Genomic DNA, 24,273 nt, shown 5'->3' with positions numbered 1-24,273 from the left:
ATACGCTCCTCTCATTGGTAGTTGCCACGGAACAAGCATAACAAACCCCACCCTCTCAGATTATTTTGTTGTTGACATACCTCATCATTTATTCTCAGAAACATTGTGATTTTGGGGGGAAAAATAAACTCCGAGTCGAATACTTTTAATTATTGTAAAACACATAAAAGCCCTTTTCTGCTTTAACGCAAACATGCCTTGTGAGTGCACAAGAATGTTTTGGGCATTTATTTATTTAAATTAATTTACATTCATTACATTTTATGTACAGGAGGAACATGCACTTGTTCTATATATTAAACACACAGCACCAGAGAACCAGAAGGTTTAAAGCGATCTTTCAAAAAGATATGCGCCCAACGTGGGGCTCGAACCCACGACCCTGAGATTAAGAGTCTCATGCTCTACCGACTGAGCTAGCCGGGCTTGCGTAACAAGAGGAAACTCCCCCTTTACAAACCATGAATCGCGAACCATGCCCCAAAGACTGACGTAATTACACTGCGTGTTCACCACTGCATTCACACAGCTTCTGAGTAGGAGTGCTGATCTCGAAACAGGTTCCTTCCTGTCCATGTCATCTTATTCAATGTAAATCTAAACGTAAAACTGATCATAGATCAGCACTGTTACTCTAAAAGATTTTGTGAATACAGACACTGATTCTAGATAAGCTGCTGGTGTAATATGTACTCATGGTCATGGTCATGGAAAGGGTCATGGTCATGGAAAGGGTCATGGTCATGGAAAGGGTCATGGTCATGGAAAGGGTCATGGTCTTGGAAAGGGTAATGGTCTTGGAAAGGGTAATGGTCTTGGAAAGGGTCATGGTCATGGAAAGGGTCATGGTCTTGGAAAGGGTAATGGTCTCGGAAAGGGTCATGGTCATGGAAAGGGTCATGGTCATGGAAAGGGTCATGGTCTTGGAAAGGGTAATGGTCTCGGAAAGGGTCATGGTCATGGAAAGGGTCATGGTCATGGAAAGGGTCATGGTCATGGAAAGGGTCATGGTCATGGAAAGGGTCATGGTCATGGAAAGGGTAATGGTCTTGGAAAGGGTAATCATCACTGGTAATGTTGCCCTCTCAACATTCATATGATGCAATAAGGCAAAAGATCCATCAAGCATTTATTCCAGTATTTATTCCAATGCTAATTGCTTTTCAGCATTAATGAATCACTTACCACAGCATTGCCAGACACTTGATCAAAACAACCATTACAAAGCACATTCATAAAGGAGTTCATCCGGTTATATTATAGGACAGTGTTATGTTTGGGGGGCTGGCAACATAACACTCACCCCTACCCCATCCCTTCTCTAGTGTAGGGTGTAGGCTTCTCTCACCCCTTCTCTAGTGTAGGGTGTAGGCTTCTCTCATCCCTTCTCTAGTGTAGGGTGTAGGCTTCTCTCATCCCTTCTCTAGTGTAGGGTGTAGGCTTCTCTCACCCCTTCTCTAGTGTAGGGTGTAGGCTTCTCTCATCCCTTCTCTAGTGTAGGGTGTAGGCTTCTCTCACCCCTTCTCTAGTGTAGGGTGTAGGCTTCTCTCACCCCTTCTCTAGTGTAGGGTGTAGGCTTCTCTCACTTCTCTCCCCCTTCTCAGGCTTCTCTCATCCCTTCTCTAGTGTAGGGTGTAGGCTTCTCTCACCCCTTCTCTAGTGTAGGGTGTAGGCTTCTCTCACCCCTTCTCTAGTGTAGGGTGTAGGCTTCTCTCACCCCTTCTCTAGTGTAGGGTGTAGGCTTCTCTCACCCCTTCTCTAGTGTAGGGTGTAGGCTTCTCTCACCCCTTCTCTAGTGTAGGGTGTAGGCTTCTCTCACCCCTTCTCTAGTGTAGGGTGTAGGCTTCTCTCACCCCTTCTCTAGTGTAGGGTGTAGGCTTCTCTCACCCCTTCTCTAGTGTAGGGTGTAGGCTTCTCTCACCCCTTCTCTAGTGTAGGGTGTAGGCTTCTCTCACCCCTTCTCTAGTGTAGGGTGTAGGCTTCTCTCACCCCTTCTCTAGTGTAGGGTGTAGGCTTCTCTCACCCCTTCTCTAGTGTAGGGTGTAGGCTTCTCTCACCCCTTCTCTAGTGTAGGGTGTAGGCTTCTCTCACCCCTTCTCTAGTGTAGGGTGTAGGCCTATTCAAGAGTATTACAAAAAGTTTAGCAAAATATTAAATCAATCAAACCAACAAAAAATGACTCTCCTATAGTCCATGCACTTAATGCATTTTAGGAAACAACTGAAATCTCGATGATTAAACTAAGATCAACAAATGTATTACCACAAAGACAAACACAGAGTTGTAAAGGTTAGTTGTAGCATGGCAACTCTATTTCCTTAGACAGCAAGCTACACCATACTAGGTAAAGTATAAAAACACTAGACTTCAATACAACAAGCAAAACATTTTTTTTTTTTACAAAATACAAAAATCATTGAAGCGCACAGAGTTCCTTCCCTAGTGAGGCCAGAAGCTCCAAGCAACACCAGGAAGTACCAGAGCTACAATGATGGAAGAGAAGAGGTTAACGCCATTGTTGTCCAGGATAGGCTTCCCACATATCCGCTTAGTAGTCACAGACGCATAGTTCACGACCTTTCCCAGGCTTACGTCATAACCTGGGGAAGAAGGGACATCATACAGCCGTAAGAGTGGAGAAGACATGTTTTTTTTTAAATGACTGCAATGTTTTAAATTCAAGAAAGACACTTCAAGCACCTGCTAATACTTGGATATCAAACATCTATAAATCATTTTTATCCAAATAAATGAATAACACACACAGTGCATTCAGACATTATTCAGACCCCTTGACTTTTTCCCACATTTTGTTTCAGCCATATTCTAAAATGTATTAAACGAAGAAGACATATCTGCCCACAATGCCCCATAACGACAAAGTGAAAACAGGTTTAGACATTTTTGCAAATGTATAAAAAAATAAACAGATACCTTATTTGCTATGAGACTCGAAATTGAGCTCAGATTAATCCTGTTTCCATTGATCATCCTTGACATGTTTCTACAACTTGATTGGAGTCCACCTGTGGTAAATTCAATTGATTGGACATGATTTGGAAAGGCACACACCTGTCTATATAAAAGGTATCACAGTTAACAGTGCAGGTCAGAGCAACAACCAAGACACACGGACATGGTAATTGTCCGTAGAGCTCAGAGACAGGATTGTGTCAAGGCACAGATCTGGGGATGGGTACCATGAGAAACCAGATTATCTGGTCTGATGAAACCAAGATTGAACTCTTTGGCCTGAAAGTCAAGCGTCACATCTGGAGGAAACCTGGCACCATCTAAGACAGTGAAGCATGGTGGCGGCAGCATCATGATGTGGGGATGTTTTTCAGCGACAGGGACTGGGAGACTAGTCAGGATCAAGGGAAAGATGAACAGAGCAAAGTACAGAGAGATCCTTGATGAAAACCTGTTCCAGAGCCCTTGGGATCTCAGACTGGGGCCAAATTTCACCTTCCAACAGGACAATGACCCTAAGCACATAGCCAAGACGACATGGCTTCGGGAAAAATCTCTGAATGTCCTTTAGTGGCCCAGCCAGAGCCCGGACTTGAACCTGATCGAACATCTCTGAAGACCTAAAAATAGCTGTGCAGTGACGCTCCCCATCCAACCTGACAGAGCTTGAGAGGATCTGCAGAGAATAATGGGAGAAACTCCCCAAATACAGTTGTGTCAAGCTTGTAGCATCATACCCAAGAAGAATCTAGGCTGTAATCGCTGCCCAAGGTGCTTCAACAAAGTACAGAGTAAAGGGTCTGAATACTTATGTAAATTATATATGATTATTATTATTTTTTTTTTGCTCAAATTTCTACAAAACAGTTTTTGCTTTGTCATTATGGGGCATCGTGTGTAGATTGACTTTAAAAATATACATATTTTAGAATAAGGCTGTAACTTAACAAAATGTGAAAAAAGATGAGGGGTCTGAATATATATAGTATATATTCAATATCTGTAGTTATTTATACTTTTCCCTGATAATAACGTGAATATCTAATCCCTGATAACGTGAATATCTAATCCCTGATAACGTGAATATTTAATCCCTGATAACGTGAATATCTAATCCCTGATAACGTGAATATCTAATCCCTGATAATAACGTGAATATCTAATCCCTGATAACGTGAATATCTAATCCCTGATAACGTGAATATCTAATCCCTGATAACGTGAATATCTAATCCCTGATAACGTGAATATCTAATCCCTGATAACGTGAATATCTAATCCCTGATAACGTGAATATCTAATCCCTGATAACGTGAATAACTAATCCCTGATAACGTGAATATCTAATCCCTGATAACGTGAATATCTAATCCCTGATAACGTGAATATCTAATCCCTGATAACGTGAATATCTAATCCCTGATAACGTGAATATCTAATCCCTGATAACGTGAATAACTAATCCCTGATAACGTGAATATCTAATCCCTGATAATAACGTGAATATCTAATCCCTGATAACGTGAATAACTAATCCCTGATAATAACGTGAATATCTAATCCCTGATAATAACGTGAATATCTAATCCCTGATAACGTGAATATCTAATCCCTGATAATAACGTGAATAACTAATCCCTGATGATAACGTGAATATCTAATCCCTGATAATAACGTGAATATCTAATCCCTGATAATAACGTGAATATCTAATCCCTGATAATAACGTGAATATCTAATCCCTGATGATAACGTGAATATCTAATCCCTGATAATAACGTGAATATCTAATCCCTGATAACGTGAATATCTAATCCCTGATAACGTGAATAACTAATCCCTGATAACGTGAATATCTAATCCCTGATAATAACGTGAATATCTAATCCCTGATAACGTGAATAACTAATCCCTGATAACGTGAATATCTAATCCCTGATAACGTGAATATCTAATCCCTGATAACGTGAATATCTAATCCCTGATAACGTGAATAACTAATCCCTGATAACGTGAATATCTAATCCCTGATAATAACGTGAATATCTAATCCCTGATAACGTGAATAACTAATCCCTGATAATAACGTGAATATCTAATCCCTGATAACGTGAATAACTAATCCCTGATAACGTGAATATCTAATCCCTGATAACGTGAATAACTAATCCCTGATGATAACGTGAATAACTAATCCCTGATAATAACGTGAATATCTAATCCCTGATAATAACGTGAATATCTAATCCCTGATAATAACGTGAATATCTAATCCCTGATAACGTGAATAACTAATCCCTGATAATAACGTGAATATCTAATCCCTGATAACGTGAATATCTAATCCCTGATAATAACGTGAATATCTAATCCCTGATAATAACGTGAATATCTAATCCCTGATAACGTGAATATCTAATCCCTGATAACGTGAATAACTAATCCCTGATAACGTGAATAACTAATCCCTGATAATAACGTGAATATCTAATCCCTGATAATAACGTGAATATCTAATCCCTGATAACGTGAATAACTAATCCCTGATAACGTGAATAACTAATCCCTGATAACGTGAATATCTAATCCCTGATAACGTGAATATCTAATCCCTGATAATAACGTGAATATCTAATCCCTGATAACGTGAATATCTAATCCCTGATAATAACGTGAATATCTAATCCCTGATAATAACGTGAATATCTAATCCCTGATAATATCTAATCCCTGATAACGTGAATATCTAATCCCTGATAACGTGAATATCTAATCCCTGATAACGTGAATATCTAATCCCTGATAATAACGTGAATATCTAATCCCTGATAACGTGAATATTTAATCCCTGATAATAACGTGAATATCTAATCCCTGATAACGTGAATAACTAATCCCTGATAACGTGAATAACTAATCCCTGATAACGTGAATAACTAATCCCTGATAATAACTAATCCCTGATAATAACACATGAATAACTCATCGTTGACAGACCCACCTGAGTACTGCCAGTGTGCTCCCAGGACAGAGTCCAACATGGACCCCATTAGGCCAGCCATGGCTCCATAGATTATGATTGGCCACTGGGGATCAGCCAGGTGCAGGTCACGGACCAATAGGATCTGAGAGATATAGTAAGCCACGCCCACTGCCAGGCCCCCCAGGAAGCTAGCCAGTAGACCCACTGGGGTCACTCCTCCATTGGTCCCTGTGAAAAGAACAGTTGAACAGTTAACACCATGTTGTTTCACTAGTCTCATGGGCATTGTTAGGAACAGGATGCAGCAAGACTACACTATTTACAGGAAGTGATTAATGGATCTACTTTGAAACTGTGTCAAAGTCTGTCTCAGAGGAGAGCACCCAACGCAAAACACAACCGCCCAACGTGGGGCTCGAACCCACGACCCTGAGATTAAGAGTCTCATGCTCTACCGACTGAGCTAGCCGGGCCTGAGGGTAGCTGGAATTCCCCAGCACATAGGAATGTCAAAATGAGTCACATCACCTGCCACAGTCAGTTACGCAACACTGTGAATAGTTGTTAGTGGAGATGTCAATAGATAGACATTATTTACATTACATTTCAATGAACTGACTCCAAGAAGTATCCCCTTCTGCATTTCACCCACAGTCTTATTCTCAATGTGAAAAGTTTTTCTTTGCAACCAAGCCTCTCGTGTCTGACGAACCGGTGCCCCTGTATATAGCCTCGTTATTATAGCCTCGTTATTGTTCTTTAAGGTTACATTTTATTTCATTTTTTACTTTAGTTTTATTTGGTTAATATTTTCTTAACTCTATTTGTTGATCTGCATTGTTGGTTAAGACCTTGTCAGGAAGCATTTCAATGTAAGGTCTATCTGTTGTAATCAGGAAGCATTTCAATGTAAGGTCTATCTGTTGTAATCAGGAAGCATTTCAATGTAAGGTCTATCTGTTGTAATCAGGAAGCATTTCAATGTAAGGTCTATCTGTTGTAATCGGAACATGTGAGAAATAACATATCATTTGCTCGCATTTATCCGAAGAAAGGCTTTCAAATCAAAAGTTTAGCGCCCAACGTGGGGCTCGAACCCACGACCCTGAGATTAAGAGTCTCATGCTCTACCGACTGAGCTAGCCGGGCTTGCATCACTATTTAACACCACCCACATACAGCCTTCACAGGGCGTGAACCAACGCTGCCCATTGGCCTAGCCAGTCTCCAGATCTTAACCCCATATAAATTCTGTGGAGGGAGCTGAAGGTTTGAGTTGCCAAACGTCAGCCTCGAAACCTTAATGATTTGGAGAAGATCTGCAAAGAGGAGTGGGACAAAATTCCTCCTGAGATGTGTGCAAACCTGATGGCCAACTACAAGAAACGTCTGACCTCTGATTGCCAACACGGGTTTTTCCACAAAGTACTAAGTCATGTTTTGCAGAGGGGTCAAATACTTATTTCCCCCATTAAAATGCAAATCAATTTATAACATTTTTGACATGTGTTTTTCTGGATTTTGTTGTTGTTATTCTGTCTCTCACTGTTCAAATAAACCCACCATTAAAATTATAGACTGATCATTTCTTTGTCAGTGGACAAACGTACAAAATCAGCAGGGGATCAAATACTTTTTTCCCTCACTGTATATCCAAGTGCCCTCAAAAAGCATTCAGACCCCTTGGTTTTCCCCCAAATGTGTTACCTTACAGCGTTATTCTCAAATGGATTAAATAAAACATCCTCAGCAATCTACACATAATACCCCATAATGACAACGCGAAAACAGGTATGGAGAAATTGTTGCAAATTTATTAAAAGTAAACCCTTGAATGAGTAAGTGAGTGAACGTTTGACTGGTTACTGTGTATCATATCACACAAATAACATTTGATTTGCTCGCATTTATCCGAAGAAAGGCTTTTAAATCAAAAGGTCTGCGCCCAACGTGGGGCTCGAACCCACGACCCTGAGATTAAGAGTCTCATGCTCTACCGACTGAGCTAGCCGGGCTTGCATCACTATTTAACACCACCCACATACAGGCCTCACAGGGCGTGCACCAACCCTGCTCACTGACAGATCTCAGGGTCTGAACCAACCCTGAATCTTGGATTTCAGCAGTCCTCTATTTCATCACCCATGTACTTATCCCTAGGGTGATGAAGCAACACAGTCAACCAATACTGGTCATCTATGTTGCATGTGTATTAACCACTATACCTCTAAGGCTGGTTTCCCAGACACCCATGAAGTCCTAGTCTAAAAAACATGTCCATTTGATATTGTTCAGAGGTAGTGCTTTTCAGTGGAGGACTATAATCTGTGTCTAGGAAACGAGGCCCAAGCCTCTGAGGATCAATGTTATCCAAATCAAAAGCTCAGCGCCCAACGTGGGGCTCGAACCCACGACCCTGAGATTAAGAGTCTCATGCTCTACCGACTGAGCTAGCCGGGCTTGGAGACACAACCCACAACATCGCAAAATAACACAACTGTCAGACCAGGTTGGTTAGTATTCAGACCCCTTGGTTTTCCCCCAAATGTGTTACTTTACAGCGTTATTCTCAAATGGATTAAATAAAACATCCTCAGCAATCTACACATAATACCCCATAATGACAACGCGAAAACAGGTATGGAGAAATTGTTGCAAATTTATTAAAAGTAAACCCTTGAATGAGTAAGTGAGTGAACGTTTGACTGGTTACTGTGTATCATATCACACAAATAACATTTGATTTGCTCGCATTTATCCGAAGAAAGTCTGTCTCAGAGGAGAGCACCCAACGCAAAACACAACCGCCCAACGTGGGGCTCGAACCCACGACCCTGAGATTAAGAGTCTCATGCTCTACCGACTGAGCTAGCCGGGCTTGGAGACACAGCCCACAACATCGCAAAATAACACAACTGTCAGACCAGGTTGGTAAATAACACACCAACATGTAATAACTGTCAGACCAGGTTGGTAAATAACACACCAACATGTAATAACTGTCAGACCAGGTTGGTAAATAACACACCAACATGTAATAACTGTCAGACCAGGTTGGTTAGTATTCAGACCCCTTGGTTTCCCCCCAAATGTGTTACCTTACAGCGTTATTCTCAAATGGATTAAATAAAACATCCTCAGCAATCTACACATAATACCCCATAATGACAATGCAAAGACAGGTATGTAGAAATTGTTGCAAATTAATTTAAAAAAAAACCTTGAATGAGTAAGTGAGTGAACGTTTGACTGGTTACTGTGTATTATATCACACAAATAACATTTGATTTGCTCGCATTTATCAGAAGAAAGGCTTTCGAATCAAAAGCATTTAGCGCCCAACGTGGGGCTCGAACCCACGACCCTGAGATTAAGAGTCTCATGCTCTACCGACTGAGCTAGCCGGGCTTGCATCACTATTTAACACCACCCACATACAGGCCTCACAGGGCGTGAAACAACCCTGACCATTGACAGACCTGACAGAGACTCTCTCTCTCTCTCTCTCTCTCTCTCTCTATATATATATATATCAATAACAGTCACAAGTTGACACTCCAGACATCTGTCATCTTTGCAGAGGAAGCAATTTTACATCTAAATGTTTGATGTAGTATTTCTCAAGTGAAAAAAAATATGTATGAAAACTAGTTGTCTGTCGTTGAATGACAACAAACACTTAATTGAAAAATCCCTATTGTTGACGAAATCTCTGAGGAAGGGGGTAGACACCAAAATGAACAAAAACATCACTAAATGTACAGTATGCACGAACGGTTTCAACTGGGAAGCATACAGTAAGTTTTAGTAATCGCAGAACACGGGTTTAAAGTTTTTCAAATAATTCCCAGTTGGTTGAGAGTTCTTCCTGTGCAAATACACTGACCTACAGTACCAGTCTATAGTGTGGACACAACTACTCATTCCAGGGGTTCTTAATTTTTGACTATTTTCTACATTGTAAAACAATAGTAAAGACAAAATGATGCAATAACACATATGGAATCATGTAGTATATATTGTATATTCTTCAAAGCAGCTACCATTTGCCTTGATAGCTTTGCACACTCTTGGCATTCTCTCAACCAGCTTCACGAGAAATGATTTTCCAACAGTCTTGAAGGAGTTCCCACATATGCTGAGCACTTGTTGGCTGCTTTTCCACTCTGCGGTCCAACTCATCCCAAACCATCTCATTTGGCTTGAGGTCAGATGATTGTGGAGGCCAGGTCATCTGATGCAGCACTCCATCACTCTCCCTCTTGCTCAAATAGCCCTTACATAGCCTGGAGGTGTGTTGGGTCATTGCCCTGTTGAAAAACAAAATGCTAGTCCCACTAAGCGCAAACCAGATGGGATGGCGTATCGTTGCAGAATGCTGTGGTTGCCATGCTGGTTAAGTGTGCCTTGATTTCTAAATAAATCATTGACAGTGTCACCAGCAAAGCACCATCACATCGCCTCCTCCTCCATGCTTCACGGGGGGGAACCACAGATGCAGAGATCTTCCATTCACCTCCTCTGCGTCTCACAAAGACACAGAAGTTGGAGCCAAACATCTCAAATTTGGACCCTTCAGACCAAAGAACACATTTCCATCGGTCTAATGTCCATTGATCGTATTTCTTGGCCCAAGCAAGTCTCTTCTTATGATTCGTGTCCTTTAGTAGTGGTTTCTTTGCATTGAGGTGTGTGTGTGTGCATTGAGTGTGTGTGTGTGTGTGTGTGTGTACCTGTAGGAACCTCTCTCCAGGAGGTGATGAGGCGGGGTTTGGTCTGACTGAGGACGGGCCCCACCTCTGAAGCCCAGGTGTCCCCCGTAGAGCAGGCCAAGGCCCCCAGCAGAGACAGACACATCCAGGAGGCTGAGTACTGCTTCCCAAAGTCCACCGGCATCTCCCCTGGACCCACCTAGAACCAGGACCACACAAAGGAAATAACCTCAGATGAGTGACAGATGTGTGGCCGGCTCACTTGGCTGAGGCAGCTGTTATATGTATTCAAATATATAATTCATTGACTGATTAACCTCGATCATATATAGCAGCGCCAGCTCTGTGGGGACACCACCATTACAGAACACCTGCACCCAGTTCCTCTGACCACCTGGAGGGCAAAGGGGACACACATTACAATGATAGTTCACCTCCAAAATGTTTCACTTCCTTTTGACTTCCCTGGGGCTGGGTTTCCTTGTTAAATAAGATACACTTCAAAACAGGTGAACTATACCTTTAAGGACAAATGACTTACGCAGGTGTTTAAAAAAATAAAAAAATAAACCAGATATTACTGACTGAGGCAGACTATGCAATCCAGTAGCGGGCTGTTGCTTACTGGAGTGTGGCCTGACTATCTCGAGAGTCATTAAGCCTAGCTGCTGGCCTAGCCGCTGGCCTAGCCGATGGCCTAGCCGATGGCCTAGCCGATGGCCTAGCCGATGGCCTAGCCGATGGCCTAGCAGATGGCCTAGCCGCTGTCCTAGCCGATGGCCTAGCCGCTGTCCTAGCCGATGGCCTAGCCGCTGTCCTAGCCGATGGTCTAGCCGCTGGCCTAGCCGATGGCCTAGCCGCTGGCCTAGCAGATGGTCTAGCCGCTGGCCTAGCAGATGGTCTAGCCGCTGGCCTAGCAGATGGTCTAGCCGCTGGCCTAGCAGATGGTCTAGCCGCTGGCCTAGCAGATGGTCTAGCCGCTGGCCTAGCCGATGGCCTAGCCGCTGGCCTAGCAGATGGTCTAGCCGCTGGCCTAGCAGATGGTCTAGCCGCTGGCCTAGCAGATGGTCTAGCCGCTGGCCTAGCCGATGGCCTAGCCGCTGGCCTAGCCGATGGTCTAGCCGCTGGCCTAGCAGATGGTCTAGCCGCTGGCCTAGCAGATGGTCTAGCCGCTGGCCTAGCAGATGGTCTAGCCGCTGGCCTAGCAGATGGTCTAGCCGCTGGCCTAGCCGATGGCCTAGCCGCTGGCCTAGCAGATGGTCTAGCCGCTGGCCTAGCAGATGGCTTAGCTGATGGCCTAGCTGATGGCCTAGCTGATGGCCTAGCTGATGGCCTATCCGATGGCCTATCCGATGGCCTAGCTGATGGCCTATCCGATGGCCTAGCTGATGGCCTAGCTGATGGCCTAGCCGCTGTCCTAGCTGATGGCCTATCCGCTGGCCTAGCTGATGGCCTATCCGCTGGCCTAGCTGATGGCCTAGCTGATGGCCTATCCGATGGCCTATCCGATGGCCTAGCCGCTGTCCTAGCTGATGGCCTAGCCGCTGTCCTAGCCGCTGTCCTAGCTGATGGCCTAGCCGCTGTCCTAGCCGCTGTCCTAGCCGCTGTCCTAGCTGCTGTCCTAGCTGCTGTCCTAGCCGCTGGCCTAGCCGCTGTCCTAGCCGATGTCCTAGCTGATGGCCTAGCCGATGTCCTAGCTGATGGCCTAGCCGCTGTCCTAGCTGATGGCCTAGCCGCTGTCCTAGCTGATGGCCTAGCCGCTGTCCTAGCTGCTGTCCTAGCCGCTGTCCTAGCTGATGGCCTAGCCGCTGTCCTAGCTGCTGTCCTAGCCGCTGTCCTAGCTGATGGCCTAGCCGCTGGCCTAGCCGCTGTCCTAGCTGATGTCCTAGCCGCTGGCCTAGCCGATGTCCTAGCCGATGTCCTAGCCGCTGTCCTAGCCGCTGGCCTAGCTGATGGCCTAGCTGATGGCCTAGCCGATGGGCCTAGCCGCTGTCCTAGCCGCTGTCCTAGCTGATGGCCTAGCTGCTGTCCTAGCCGCTGTCCTAGCCGCTGTCCTAGCCGCTGTCCTAGCCGCTGGCCTAGCCGCTGTCCTAGCTGATGTCCTAGCTGATGGCCTAGCCGCTGTCCTAGCTGCTGTCCTATCTGATGGCCTAGCCGCTGTCCTAGCCGCTGTCCTAGCTGATGGCCTAGCCGCTGTCCTAGCTGCTGTCCTAGCCGCTGTCCTAGCTGCTGTCCTAGCCGCTGTCCTAGCCGCTGTCCTAGCCGCTGTCCTAGCCGCTGTCCTAGTCGATGTCCTAGCCGCTGTCCTAGCCGCTGTCCTAGCCGCTGTAACTCGTTACCTTCTTTATAGTCCGAGTCTAGTTTCTTCTTGACGTCTCCTTTCCAGCGTGTCAGCTTGGAGGAAGTGATGAAGAAAGCCAGCAGGGCAGAGAAGAAACTTATGTTGGCCATGGTGAGGATGAAGCCGACCAGCAGGGCTGTAGGGGACAGGGAACAAAAACAATACAACAACTCAAACACTCTTACCTGATCCCAGATCTGTTTGTACTTGTTCATAGCCAACTCTTTGGGCCGTTGTTATGACCACGGGAGCCGGCTCTGACAGATCTGGGACCAGGTTACAAACTAGGTCTAACTACCTTATCAGAACACTACTACAGAACCTCTACTCTCTCGGTATGTTTGAGAAAATCATGATGAAAGTGGCCATTTTATGCCCTTTTTAGACCTACTGTATATATGCCTCCTGTAAGACCCTATGATCTGTGTTGTTGTCAACATACTCCTTATAGTGTGTCATATGGAGTATGTCTTGATTTTTTATTATTGCATTCATTATTTATTCAACATTAAATATTCAAATGAATATCTGAAAATTAACTTTTTTGATTTAGTTCATTTTATATTGTTTGGGACAATATACTCTACAAATACATCACATTGCCAGAGTGGGCTCTCTGCTGATTTAAGTTATGATACATGTTATGAACACCAACACAGTGAATGGGGGAAAATGGATGTTTTCTTTAAACTCCCTCTGCTGGTGATTTGCTGAATGTGCAATCATGTCATTGATCAATTACCTACAATGCACATGTCTATGTAGAACATGGGTTTATATCTTCAAACGTACTTAGAGAACCCACTTTGAAGAGTATATTGTTGAATTAATATTCATATTTTTGTTATGTTGGGTAAAGTAAATGTGATAACATTTATTTCTGAATCTAGATGTACTCCATATTTGAGAGGACACGGAGTATATTGACTCCAAGATGTTGTCTGTATCATGTACGGTTCAAGGGTCATAGGGTCTTACAGGAGGCATGGATAGGTAAAAAAAAAAAAAAAAAAAAAAAAAAAAAGTAAAATTAACACCTCCCTCATGATTTTCTTAAAAATAGTTTGGGATACAAAATGTCAAAAAAACATTCCTCACAGTTTCCTTGTGAGAATTGCCAGAACAATCTGTTATACCAAAAATATTTATGGGCTATTCTGCTGTGGAATGTACCAATTAGTACATGAATAAACTGCTTTAGTCAGTTGAATAATGTGATTCAGCACAGACCCTGATTAAAAGAATGGTGACTAATTAATTCCTCTCAGATCCAGATCACGAGGACTGCTGATGGCCTGGCTAACGTGTGACTGACATCAGGGGCAACCCCTCTTCTCACACGCATACGCCTGGGGCTGCTGGAACTGTGTGGGATGAATCTTAGAATTAATAATAGCATTAAAACACCCAACAGAGACTCCTAAGGTTAAACTGATACTTGGGATATTGGCAACGAGGCCCTTTATGTACTTCCCCAGAGTCCGATGAACTCTCGGATAACATTATGTCTCCATGTCCAGTATAAAGGAAGTTAAGATGTAGATAGCACATTGCTTTGAAGTAGATGGGTGATGCTAGTTAGCGTTGGCTCACAAAATTACATGTAACTTCCCTCATACTGGACACGGAGACATACAAATGGTATGAGGTCATCTGATCAAAGAGCCTCATTAACAAAATCTTTAATAGTTTTTTCCCCTAATAATTTGTTGGGTGAGTTTGAGATTTGATGGATCAATATATATATTATATATATATATATAATATAATATATAAATATAATATATATATATAATATATATATAATATAAATATATATATAGATCCATCAAATCTCAAATTCAAACTCACCCAACAAATTATTACACATTTTTTTTAAATGAGGAAGATAAAACATGAATGATATTTTTTAAGGATGTTTTAAAACATTTCTGCTCAGTTTCTGCTTGCTGTTTCTTTGTGTCCATGCTGCCTTGCAGCAAATCATTCACTTTATCAAACCGGTCTTTGCTTTTGAAATGGCAATCTTTATTTGGTTGGCATTTCATATTCAAAATAACTAATTAATGTGGAAACATTGGACATTGTTTCATCAACAAACAAAGCATGTACAAAATAGTATTATGCAGTACCAGTCGAGAGACTATTAAATAATACATATGGAATCATGTAGTAACCAAAAAAGTGTTAAATCAAAATGTTTTATATTTGAGATTCTTCAAATTAGCCACACTTTGCTTTGATGACAGCTTTGCACACTCTTGGCATTCTCTCAACCAGCTTCATGAGGTAGTCACCTGGAATCCATTTCAATTAACAGGTGTACCTTGTTAAAAAGGTTAATGTTTGGAATTCATTTTCTTGTTAATGCCTTTGAGCCAATCAAATGACAGTCCATCATTAAGGTCAGTCAATCTGGAAAATGTCAAGAAAAGTTTCTCAAGCGTAGTCGAAAAACCATCAAGCGCTATGATGAAACTGGCTCATGAGGATCGCCACAGGAAAGGAAGACCCAGAGTTACCTCTGCTGCAGAGGATAAGTTCAATAGAGTTACCAGCCTCAGAAATTACATCCCAAATAAATGTTTCAGAGTTTAAGTAAAAGACACATCAACTGTGTGAATCAGGCCTTCATGGTTGAATTGCTGCAAAGAAACCACTACTAAAGGACACCAATAAGAAGAAGAGAATTTCTTGGGTCAAGAAACACGAGTAATGGACATTAGACCGGTGGAAATCAGTCCTTAGGTCTGAAGAGTCCAAATTTGAGATTTTTGGTTCCAACCGCCGTGTCTTTATGAGACGCAGAGTAGGTGAACAGATGATCTCTGCATGTGTCGTTCCTACGTGATGCATGGAGGAGGTGAACAGACGATCTCTGCATGTGTCGTTCCTACGTGATGCATGGAGGAGGTGAACAGATAATCTCTGCATGTGTCGTTCCTACGTGATGCATGGAGGAGGTGAACAGATGATCTCTGCATGTGTCGTTCCCACGTGATGCATGGAGGTGGTGGTGCGTTGCTGGTGACACGGTTGGTGATGTATTTAGAATTCAAGGCACACTTGCAGAGAAGAAATGGGAGAAACTCTTCAAATACAGGTGTGCCAAGCTTGAAGCATCATACCCAAGAAGACTTTAGGCTGTTATCACTGTCAAAGCTTTAACTAAGTACTCAGTAAAGGTTCTGTGGTATTGTGATGTCATTATGGGTTATTGTGATGTCATTATGGGGTTATTGTGATGTCATGAGGTATTGTGTTTGTAGATTGAGGGAAAAAAACTATTTAACCAATTTTATAATAAGGCTGTAAAGTAACAAAAATGTGGAAAAATCAAGGGGTCTGAATACTTTCTGAATGCAGTGTAGATACTGAATAGTATCAGACAGTAGATATGTAGATACTGAATAGTATTATACAGTAGATATGTAGAGACTGAATAGTATCAGACAGTAGAGACTGAATAGTATCAGACAGTAGAGACTGAATAGTATCAGACAGTAGATATGTAGAGACTGAATAGTATCAGACAGTAGAGACTGAATAGTATCAGACAGTAGATATGTAGAGACTGAATAGTATCAGACAGTAGATATGTAGAGACTGAATAGTATCAGACAGTAGATATGTAGAGACTGAATAGTATTAGACAGTAGATATGTAGAGACTGAATAGTATTATACAGTAGATATGTAGAGACTGAATAGTATTATACAGTAGATATGTAGAGACTGAATAGTATCAGACAGTAGATATGTAGAGACTGAATAGTATTATACAGTAGATATGTAGAGACTGAATAGTATTATACAGTAGATATGTAGAGACTGAATAGTATTAGACAGTAGATATGTAGAGACTGAATAGTAGGTAGGCCTTGAAATACATCCACACCTCCAATCGACTCAAATGACGTCAATTAGCCTATCAGAAGCTTCTAAAGCCATGACATCATTTTCTGGAATTTTCCAAGCTGTTTAAAGGCACAGTCAACTAGGTGTATGTAAACTTCTGACCCACTGGAATTGTGATAAAGTGAATTATAAGTGAAATAATCTGTCTGTAAACAATTATTGGAAAAATGACTTGTACAAAGTAGATGTCCTAACTGACTTGCCAAAACTATAGTTTGTTAACAAGAAATGTGTGGAGTGGTTGAAAAATAAGTTAATGACTCCTAAGTGTATATAAACTTCTGACTTCAACTGCAATGTGGTCTTACTTCTCCAAGGGAGGAGGGGGTAGCTCCTATCAGCTGTTGTAGTACTAGTAGTAGTGGTATATAATGTGGTCTTACCTCTCCAAGGGAGGAGGGGGTAGCCCCTATCAGCTGTTGTAGTAGTAGTAGTAGTAGTATATAATGTGGTCTTACCTCACCAAGGGAGGAGGGGGTAGCCCCTATCAGCTGTTGTAGTACTAGTAGTAGTAATAGTAGTAGTATACAATGTGGTCTTACCTCTCCAAGGGAGGAGGGAGTCGCTCCTATCAGCTGTTGTTGTCTTGGTAGTAGTAGTTGTAGTAGTAACAATCATTTTTATGGGAGCATCATTTGAGGAGAATATTTATTTGACACAGACAATTAGTACCAGCATCATGATGATATGTGTAACATGATGATATCACAGGTGAACGAAACCGATGACTGATCATAACAGAAACCAGTATTGAATCACAGTCTGATTTGGCAAACAAAAGCTGAACATGCCAGTGCTTCCCCTATATTCATTTAGCAGCGGCGGGCCGCCACATCAAAACAGATGAACATGGTGAAAACGTTTTCAGTGTGAACTTAAAATTACTAAAACCAGATAGAAAGTATGTAGAAAAGATAAACTGAGTGATATCTTTTGAAATAAGATCATTTTTGAGAACTAACAATCACCAAAATAAAAAAACTAGACAGTGAGAGAGAAACTAAAATGTTTTTTAAAAATGTCCTGGCATGGGGCCCCAATAGACTTGTTTTAACAAAGTTTTAGTTATATGACATAAGCCATATGGTCAAATGTGTAGAATTGCAGAAAATTCTCTTTTTTTTTAAATACAAAAAAAATTCTCAGCCCCATGAAAGTGTATAACTGCAAGAAACCCTTTAAAAACTGTGGCCACGCCCACGACCACACCCACAACCACGACCACACCCACACCCAGAAGTATCATTACCTACTAGCTACAGTGTGTTGCTGTTGCGTTTTAGACTACTAGCTACAGTGTGTTGCTGTTGCGTTTTAGATTTAAGTTGGTTCGTGTGGGGTTTGTCCTTTCAACCGTTTCTGCGTTGTTTCTCTGTAGACAGGGGCAATACGTTGACAGGTAGAGGCGTTTGAACTTAGTGCTGCTTAAACAGTACACAATTGGGTCCACTAGACAGTCCATGTGGGAAAACACTATGAAACCATCATAGACCTGAACAGCTATATTCTCAGCATTGTCTAAATCCATGGCTCGGACAGTCAACAGAACAATTCTAGCGATGGTACAAGGCAGGAAACAGAGAGAAAAGAGCAGCATGACAGAGGTGACCAGAAACACTGCTCGACGCAGCTTGGTCCTGTCACCTACCGTCTTCTTTTTGAGTCTGTTGACAATGCGGACCGTGCAGTACACCAACACAAAGAAAGGGATGAGAATCTGGGTGAAGAACACAACCTCTCTCAGAGTGTCAGTGATGTCCCCATGACTGCTACAGCAGCCGGTCTTCAGCATGGTGGGGACCGTCAAAGGGAGCAGTAGTAGCCAGATGACCACAGATATATGAGGGGACTTTTTGAGGACAAAGTCCTTGTTCCCAGGATGAACCACGTTGAAGTAGCGATCGAGTGAAATCACAGCCAGGAAGCCGATACTGGCGCCTCGGTTCAGAAACAGCATGAAGAGCATGGCTTTGCAGATCTTTCCGTCCACACTCTGTCGCTCTCCGCGTAGAAAGTTGTAGGCGTTCACTGGCAAACAGCCCAGCAGAAGGAGGTCAGCCAACACCAGATTGAACAGGAAAAGGTTGTTGGAGTTCAGCTTCCAGAACTCCAGCTTGAAGATGAAGAGGTAAAGCACTGAGAGGTTAAGAGGCAGAGCCAGGGTGAACTCCACAATCATCACAGAGGCGTAGAATGTATACAAGGGCAGATTATCTGCTGTGCAGTTATCGTTCAGAAGATCCTCTTCCATAATATGAAGCTGGCAAAACCTGTCCCCTTTTTACAGTCAAAGCCTGATCCTGTCCGAATCCTTAAGAAGGAAAAGCAGTCATCTAGAGTCCTCCACGCCAAGTGAGTCTGTTTAAGGGAAGGGAAGCTCTTATTCCGTGTGCAGACCTGGTGAAACTGAAGGACTGTACTTCAGTCTGGAAGTAATTCCCCCCCCCAGGCAGCCGTTGTAAACTGTTCAGACTTGTTGGTTGAGCACCTTCCATTCCTGAGTAGGCGAGTCGCCACAGGACCAATAGATAAGCAGTTGGTCCCACGAGGGATTGAGAATATAGTGGAAGACATTGCATCAACACACAACAACTATTTTTTTCCCATATTTGTCATATTGGGGCGGCAGGGAGCCTAATGGTTAGAGCGTTGGGCCAGTAACCGAAAGGTTGCTGGATCGAATCCCCAAGCTGACAAGGTAAACCCACTGTTCCCCCGAACAAGGCAGTCAACCCACTGTTCCCCCGAACAAGGCAGTCAACCCACTGTTCCCCCGAACAAGGCAGTCAACCCACTGTTCCCCCGAACAAGGCAGTCAACCCACTGTTCCCCCGAACAAGGCAGTCAACCCACTGTTCCCCCGAACAAGGCAGTCAACCCACTGTTCCCCCGAACAAGGCAGTCAACCCACTGTTCCCCCGAACAAGGCAGTCAACCCACTGTTCCCCGAACAAGGCAGTCAACCCACTGTTCCCCCGAACAAGGCAGTCAACCCACTGTTCCCCCCCCGAACAAGGCAGTCAACCCACTGTTCCCCGAACAAGGCAGTCAACCCACTGTTCCCCGAACAAGGCAGTCAACCCAACAAGGCAGTCAACCCACTGTTCCCCGAACAAGGCAGTCAACCCACTGTTCCCCCGAACAAGGCAGTCAACCCACTGTTCCCCGAACAAGGCAGTCAACCCACTGTCCCCGAACAAGGCAGTCAACCCACTGTTCCCCCGAACAAGGCAGTCAACCCACTGTTCCCCGAACAAGGCAGTCAACCCACTGTTCCCCGAACAAGGCAGTCAACCCACTGTTCCCCCGAACAAGGCAGTCAACCCACTGTTCCCCCGAACAAGGCAGTCAACCCACTGTTCCCCCGAACAAGGCCAACCCACTGTTCCCCCGAACAAGGCAGTCAACCCACTGTTCCCCGAACAAGGCAGTCAACCCACTGTTCCCCCCGAACAAGGCAGTAAACCCACTGTTCCCCCGAACAAGGCAGTAAACCCACTGTTCCCCCGAACAAGGCAGTAAACCCACTGTTCCCCGAACAAGGCAGTCAACCCACTGTTCCCCCGAACAAGGCAGTCAACCCACTGTTCCCCCGAACAAGGCAGTCAACCCACTGTTCCCCCGAACAAGGCAGTCAACCCACTGTTCCCCCGAACAAGGCAGTCAACCCACTGTTCCCCCGAACAAGGCAGTCAACCCACTGTTCCCCCGAACAAGGCAGTAAACCCACTGTTCCCCTGAACAAGGCAGTAAACCCACTGTTCCTAGTCATTGTAAATAAGATGTTTTTCCTTAACTGACTTGCCTGGTTAACTTAAACATCTGTATATAAAAGTGATATTTTTCATTCGATACATATTCTCCCTGCTGAATTCCTACATGAAGTAGACCTAAGTAAGTGCCGGGGCGTGCTTCTGGTTGCACAACACATCCGTGGGAATTAACATGTAGGTGAGGCTGTCATAACACGTTTTGATTGATTAAACACACAGAACTACAAGGTGAAGACACAGGAAGTTCTTCCGCTGAAAGTCATAGAATACCTCCTGAGCAGGAAGGTTTTTATTTTGATTAGTTGATTTATGTTCCATTGTTTGTTTACCTCCCAGGGCTCCGCCGTGGTCCAGACTCCTCTTCTTCAGGGCCCGTGTGGTGAGAGTCAGAGGAACCAGGATGGAGAACAACCATCGCCACGGAGACACCGGCTGGAGAGTGCCTGGAATGACACATTGAATTAGGTTATAGCTCTAGATAATAATCAGTGTTTCATCAAGTCGTGCTTCATCCTCTTTAACAAACTACTACTGAAACCATCTCTCCTTGTCTATATTCTGGAATGAGGTGAATAGAAGCCTCTCTTTTTTAGGCAGGGGGGCAACAGAACTAGGCGGGGGAGGGGGCAGCAGAGCTAGGAAGGGGGGCCCAACAGAGCTAGGAAGGGGGGCCCAACAGAGCTAGGAAGGGGGGCCCATCTTGCTTATATAGTGTTGAGAGTTTGCACTCTTTAGCATTGTCGATTTCTGCAACAAAACATTCTCCCCTCTTATGGGTAACCGTGAGAGCATGTTTTGCAGCCTCTAAACTTCTCACTCATCCGGATTCATGATTCATTCGTGTTTTTTTCTTAATCATGGCACTATCAAGATGAATTTAGAAGTGTTCTGAAACATCTTCTATATGGGACCAAATACTAAACTTTTGACTACTTTAATCCACTTTGAGCTCATTAAATCTTGAGATTTACATACTTTTTTCCCCCACAAAGAAATGTAATGTTGGATCAATTTTCTCAATAAAGAAATTCAAAAGGACAATTGTTTGTGTTTTATTAGTTTAAATCAGATGAACTTGATCTATTATTAGAAGTAGGACTTAGATGAAGATCTGATGACATTTATGCAGAACATTTATTATTATTTTAAAAGGGTTAACAAGCTTTTTATAACCCACAACGGTAGGGAAAACACTGGACATGACTGACAAGGTGTGTGTGTGAGCATGTCCACGCAGGCAGGTGTGTCTTACCGTAATATGTGCTGGCTGTGATGGAAATGATCCAGAAGAAGAGGGAGATGGCCAGGGTGGCACACAACACGATCATATCAGTCATCGTCATGAGGTATTCTTTCATTTGTATCTCATCCTCAAAAATCATCGTGGAAGAAGTGAATAGAACCTGTGGAAGTCATCGACATTACCTTGGGCACTGGTTTAGTTACATGACAGATGGCTTACAGGGGACGGTTAGTAGCCTGGTCCAAGGTCTGTTTGTACTGTCTTGCCAACTGCTGTGGGCACATTGATACACCAGGGAGAACTCGGACCAGGCTAGTCTGAGCAGCGGCTGGTGGGCTTTATGGATCTCCATCATAAACCCACTAACAGCTGCCCAGGCTAGGTAGGACCAGGCCATTACTCCTAAAAACCTAAGACTGACCGGATAGCTAGCTAACGTTAGTTGTCTACTGGTGTGGGACTAGCAGCTAGCTAACGTTAGTTGTCTACTGGTGTGGGACTAGCAGCTAGCTAACGTTAGTTGTCTACTGGTGTGGGACTAGCAGCTAGCTAACGTTAGTTGTCTACTGGTGTGGGACTAGCAGCTAGCTAACGTTAGTTGTCTACTGGTGTGGGACTAGCAGCTAGCTAACGTTAGTTGTCTACTGGTGTGGGACTAGCAGCTAGCTAACGTTAGTTGTCTACTGGTGTGGGACTAGCAGCTAGCTAACGTTAGTTGTCTACTGGTGTGGGACTAGCAGCTAGCTAACGTTAGTTGTCTACTGGTGTGGGACTAGCAGCTAGCTAACGTTAGTTGTCTACTGGTGTGGGACTAGCAGCTAGCTAACGTTAGTTGTCTACTGGTGTGGGACTAGCAGCTAGCTAACGTTAGTTGTCTACTGGTGTGGGACTAGCAGCTAGCTAACGTTAGTTGTCTACTGGTGTGGGACTAGCAGCTAGCTAACGTTAGTTGTTTACTGGTGTGGGACTAGCAGCTAGCTAACGTTAGTTGTCTACTGGTGTGGGACTAGCAGCTAGCTAACGTTAGTTGTCTACTGGTGTGGGACTAGCAGCTAGCTAACGTTAGTTGTCTACTGGTGTGGGACTAGCAGCTAGCTAGCAAACTAATAAGTCGGAAAGTGGACTAAAGAAAATAGGGTAAAAGGTTGCACCTGAAGTAGCCGAAGCCATGGCTTTGTATCCTGCTTCTTCCATTGTGGGGGAAGTGCCAATATAACTCGTTAATGAAACTTGTCTCTCCCTATAAGATAACTTAGCGAGATGAAACGATGCACAGCTGTCACAGTCCTGTAGCGGAGTCAGATTTCAAAACACAGGACTCGTTGTTTCATCTTCTGTGGATTTTATATATGGCGTTTGGAAACCAACTTTAAGGTGCACTACCGCCACCAACTGGACTGGAGTGTGGACCAAAGACAGGCAAAGTGGAAATCCTACTCAATTTTCTCAACTCCCTAAGAAAACTTAATACGTAATGAAATACTATACATTCCCTTGTTATTTCCCCAGCAAGTTCACTTTCATTGTTGACTGAGAACCGGATGTGGATTTAAAGAAATACACGCGTACTTCCGCTAATCTGTCATATTAAAACTTCATATTTCACAAAAAATAAATTATTCACCAAAAACAAATCCATCAATACGTTTGAGTAATAAATACAAAATCAAATATATTATTCGGCGTTAATGTGATTTTTATTTTCACTATTAGGATATCCATGTATTACTTACATACATTTAAACATCATGCATTTCAGGGGCCTCATGTATCAACCATGTGCAGGCACAAATATGTGCATAAACCACGCGTGGGATAAATTCCACGCAAATTGTGAGATGAATCAATATGAACGTTTGCTTGAGCGTGACTGAGTAAATGTACGCACAGCCATAAACATGCGTAGGCACAGTGCCAAGTGGTGGAATAAGGGAACTGCTTGTCAAGCGTGTGGAAAATATATGTTGAAAATGTGTGAAATTCTTCCGAGTAATAATTAAATCATTTTTCGATTTAAATGTATTTCAATTGTGAATTCATGCAACACATATTGACAGGCTATATATCATTTGACCACATCAGTGCATTTGTTATGATAATAATCCATATAGTGTACAGTCATTTGTTAAATTAGAGGCAAGTGTTAAAGTTAAACCATTGTAGAAATACTATAAAAGACTGAGATAATGGAAATCACATGAGAGATGGCTGATCATGCGCTGTTACAAGATCTGGTACACTGCATTCATCAGAGCGCGTTTTTAGAGACCGGTGGTACTTTTACAGAAAGTACAGATTGGTTTATCAGATATCGTTCCCCAAAGAATTTGT

The 24,273-nt window shown here is 43.2% G+C and overlaps 2 protein-coding genes and 7 non-coding genes across 9 annotated transcripts; all 9 read right to left on the bottom strand.

Annotated features, from left to right (window-relative positions):
• Positions 1 to 353: 353 nt before the first annotated feature.
• trnak-cuu lies at positions 354 to 426 on the bottom strand. Its single transcript has one exon. It is a non-coding gene; the product is annotated as a tRNA-Lys (tRNA).
• A 1,547-nt stretch (positions 427 to 1,973) lies between these two features.
• LOC123995975 (transmembrane protein 19-like) lies at positions 1,974 to 23,439 on the bottom strand. Its single transcript, XM_046299627.1, has 8 exons — positions 23,094 to 23,439; positions 21,952 to 22,102; positions 21,029 to 21,142; positions 13,008 to 13,145; positions 10,986 to 11,062; positions 10,690 to 10,867; positions 5,975 to 6,184; positions 1,974 to 2,600 (listed from the first exon to the last, which is right to left on the bottom strand). The coding sequence occupies exons 2-8, from the start codon at positions 22,079 to 22,081 to the stop codon at positions 2,440 to 2,442; spliced, it is 1,008 nt and encodes a 335-aa protein (XP_046155583.1). The 5' UTR covers positions 22,082 to 22,102; positions 23,094 to 23,439; the 3' UTR covers positions 1,974 to 2,439.
• Positions 6,357 to 6,429, bottom strand: trnak-cuu. The gene has a single exon. It is a non-coding gene; the product is annotated as a tRNA-Lys (tRNA).
• On the bottom strand, positions 7,033 to 7,105 carry trnak-cuu. The gene has a single exon. It is a non-coding gene; the product is annotated as a tRNA-Lys (tRNA).
• Positions 7,899 to 7,971, bottom strand: trnak-cuu. Its single transcript has one exon. It is a non-coding gene; the product is annotated as a tRNA-Lys (tRNA).
• Positions 8,344 to 8,416, bottom strand: trnak-cuu. The gene has a single exon. It is a non-coding gene; the product is annotated as a tRNA-Lys (tRNA).
• On the bottom strand, positions 8,762 to 8,834 carry trnak-cuu. Its single transcript has one exon. It is a non-coding gene; the product is annotated as a tRNA-Lys (tRNA).
• Positions 9,292 to 9,364, bottom strand: trnak-cuu. The gene has a single exon. It is a non-coding gene; the product is annotated as a tRNA-Lys (tRNA).
• On the bottom strand, positions 17,110 to 19,646 carry LOC123995976 (12-(S)-hydroxy-5,8,10,14-eicosatetraenoic acid receptor-like). The gene has a single exon (XM_046299628.1). It carries the CDS (start codon positions 19,175 to 19,177, stop codon positions 18,218 to 18,220), a length of 960 nt encoding a protein of 319 aa, XP_046155584.1. The 5' UTR covers positions 19,178 to 19,646; the 3' UTR covers positions 17,110 to 18,217.
• Positions 23,440 to 24,273: the final 834 nt, after the last annotated feature.

This window comes from Oncorhynchus gorbuscha, linkage group LG14 (genome assembly GCF_021184085.1).
Source record: "Oncorhynchus gorbuscha isolate QuinsamMale2020 ecotype Even-year linkage group LG14, OgorEven_v1.0, whole genome shotgun sequence".
In the NCBI taxonomy this organism is placed as follows: domain Eukaryota; kingdom Metazoa; phylum Chordata; class Actinopteri; order Salmoniformes; family Salmonidae; genus Oncorhynchus; species Oncorhynchus gorbuscha.
The sequence above is the reverse complement of the archived record's forward strand: the minus strand, read 5'-3'. Positions and strand labels throughout refer to the sequence as shown.

Bases quoted from the DNA above. Each gene is read 5' to 3' on its own strand.
- LOC123995975 (XM_046299627.1), bottom strand. From the start codon at position 22,081: ATGATTTTTGAGGATGAGATACAAATGAAAGAATACCTCATGACGATG. The intron at 13,146-21,028 runs GTAAACAAACAA...TGTCCCCTACAG, and splicing joins CCACGGCGGAGCCCTGGGAG to CCCTGCTGGTCGGCTTCATC. The intron at 10,868-10,985 runs GTTAATCAGTCA...TCCTGGTTCTAG, and splicing joins CGCTGCTATATATGATCGAG to GTGGGTCCAGGGGAGATGCC.
- LOC123995976 (XM_046299628.1), bottom strand. From the start codon at position 19,177: ATGGAAGAGGATCTTCTGAACGATAACTGCACAGCAGATAATCTGCCC.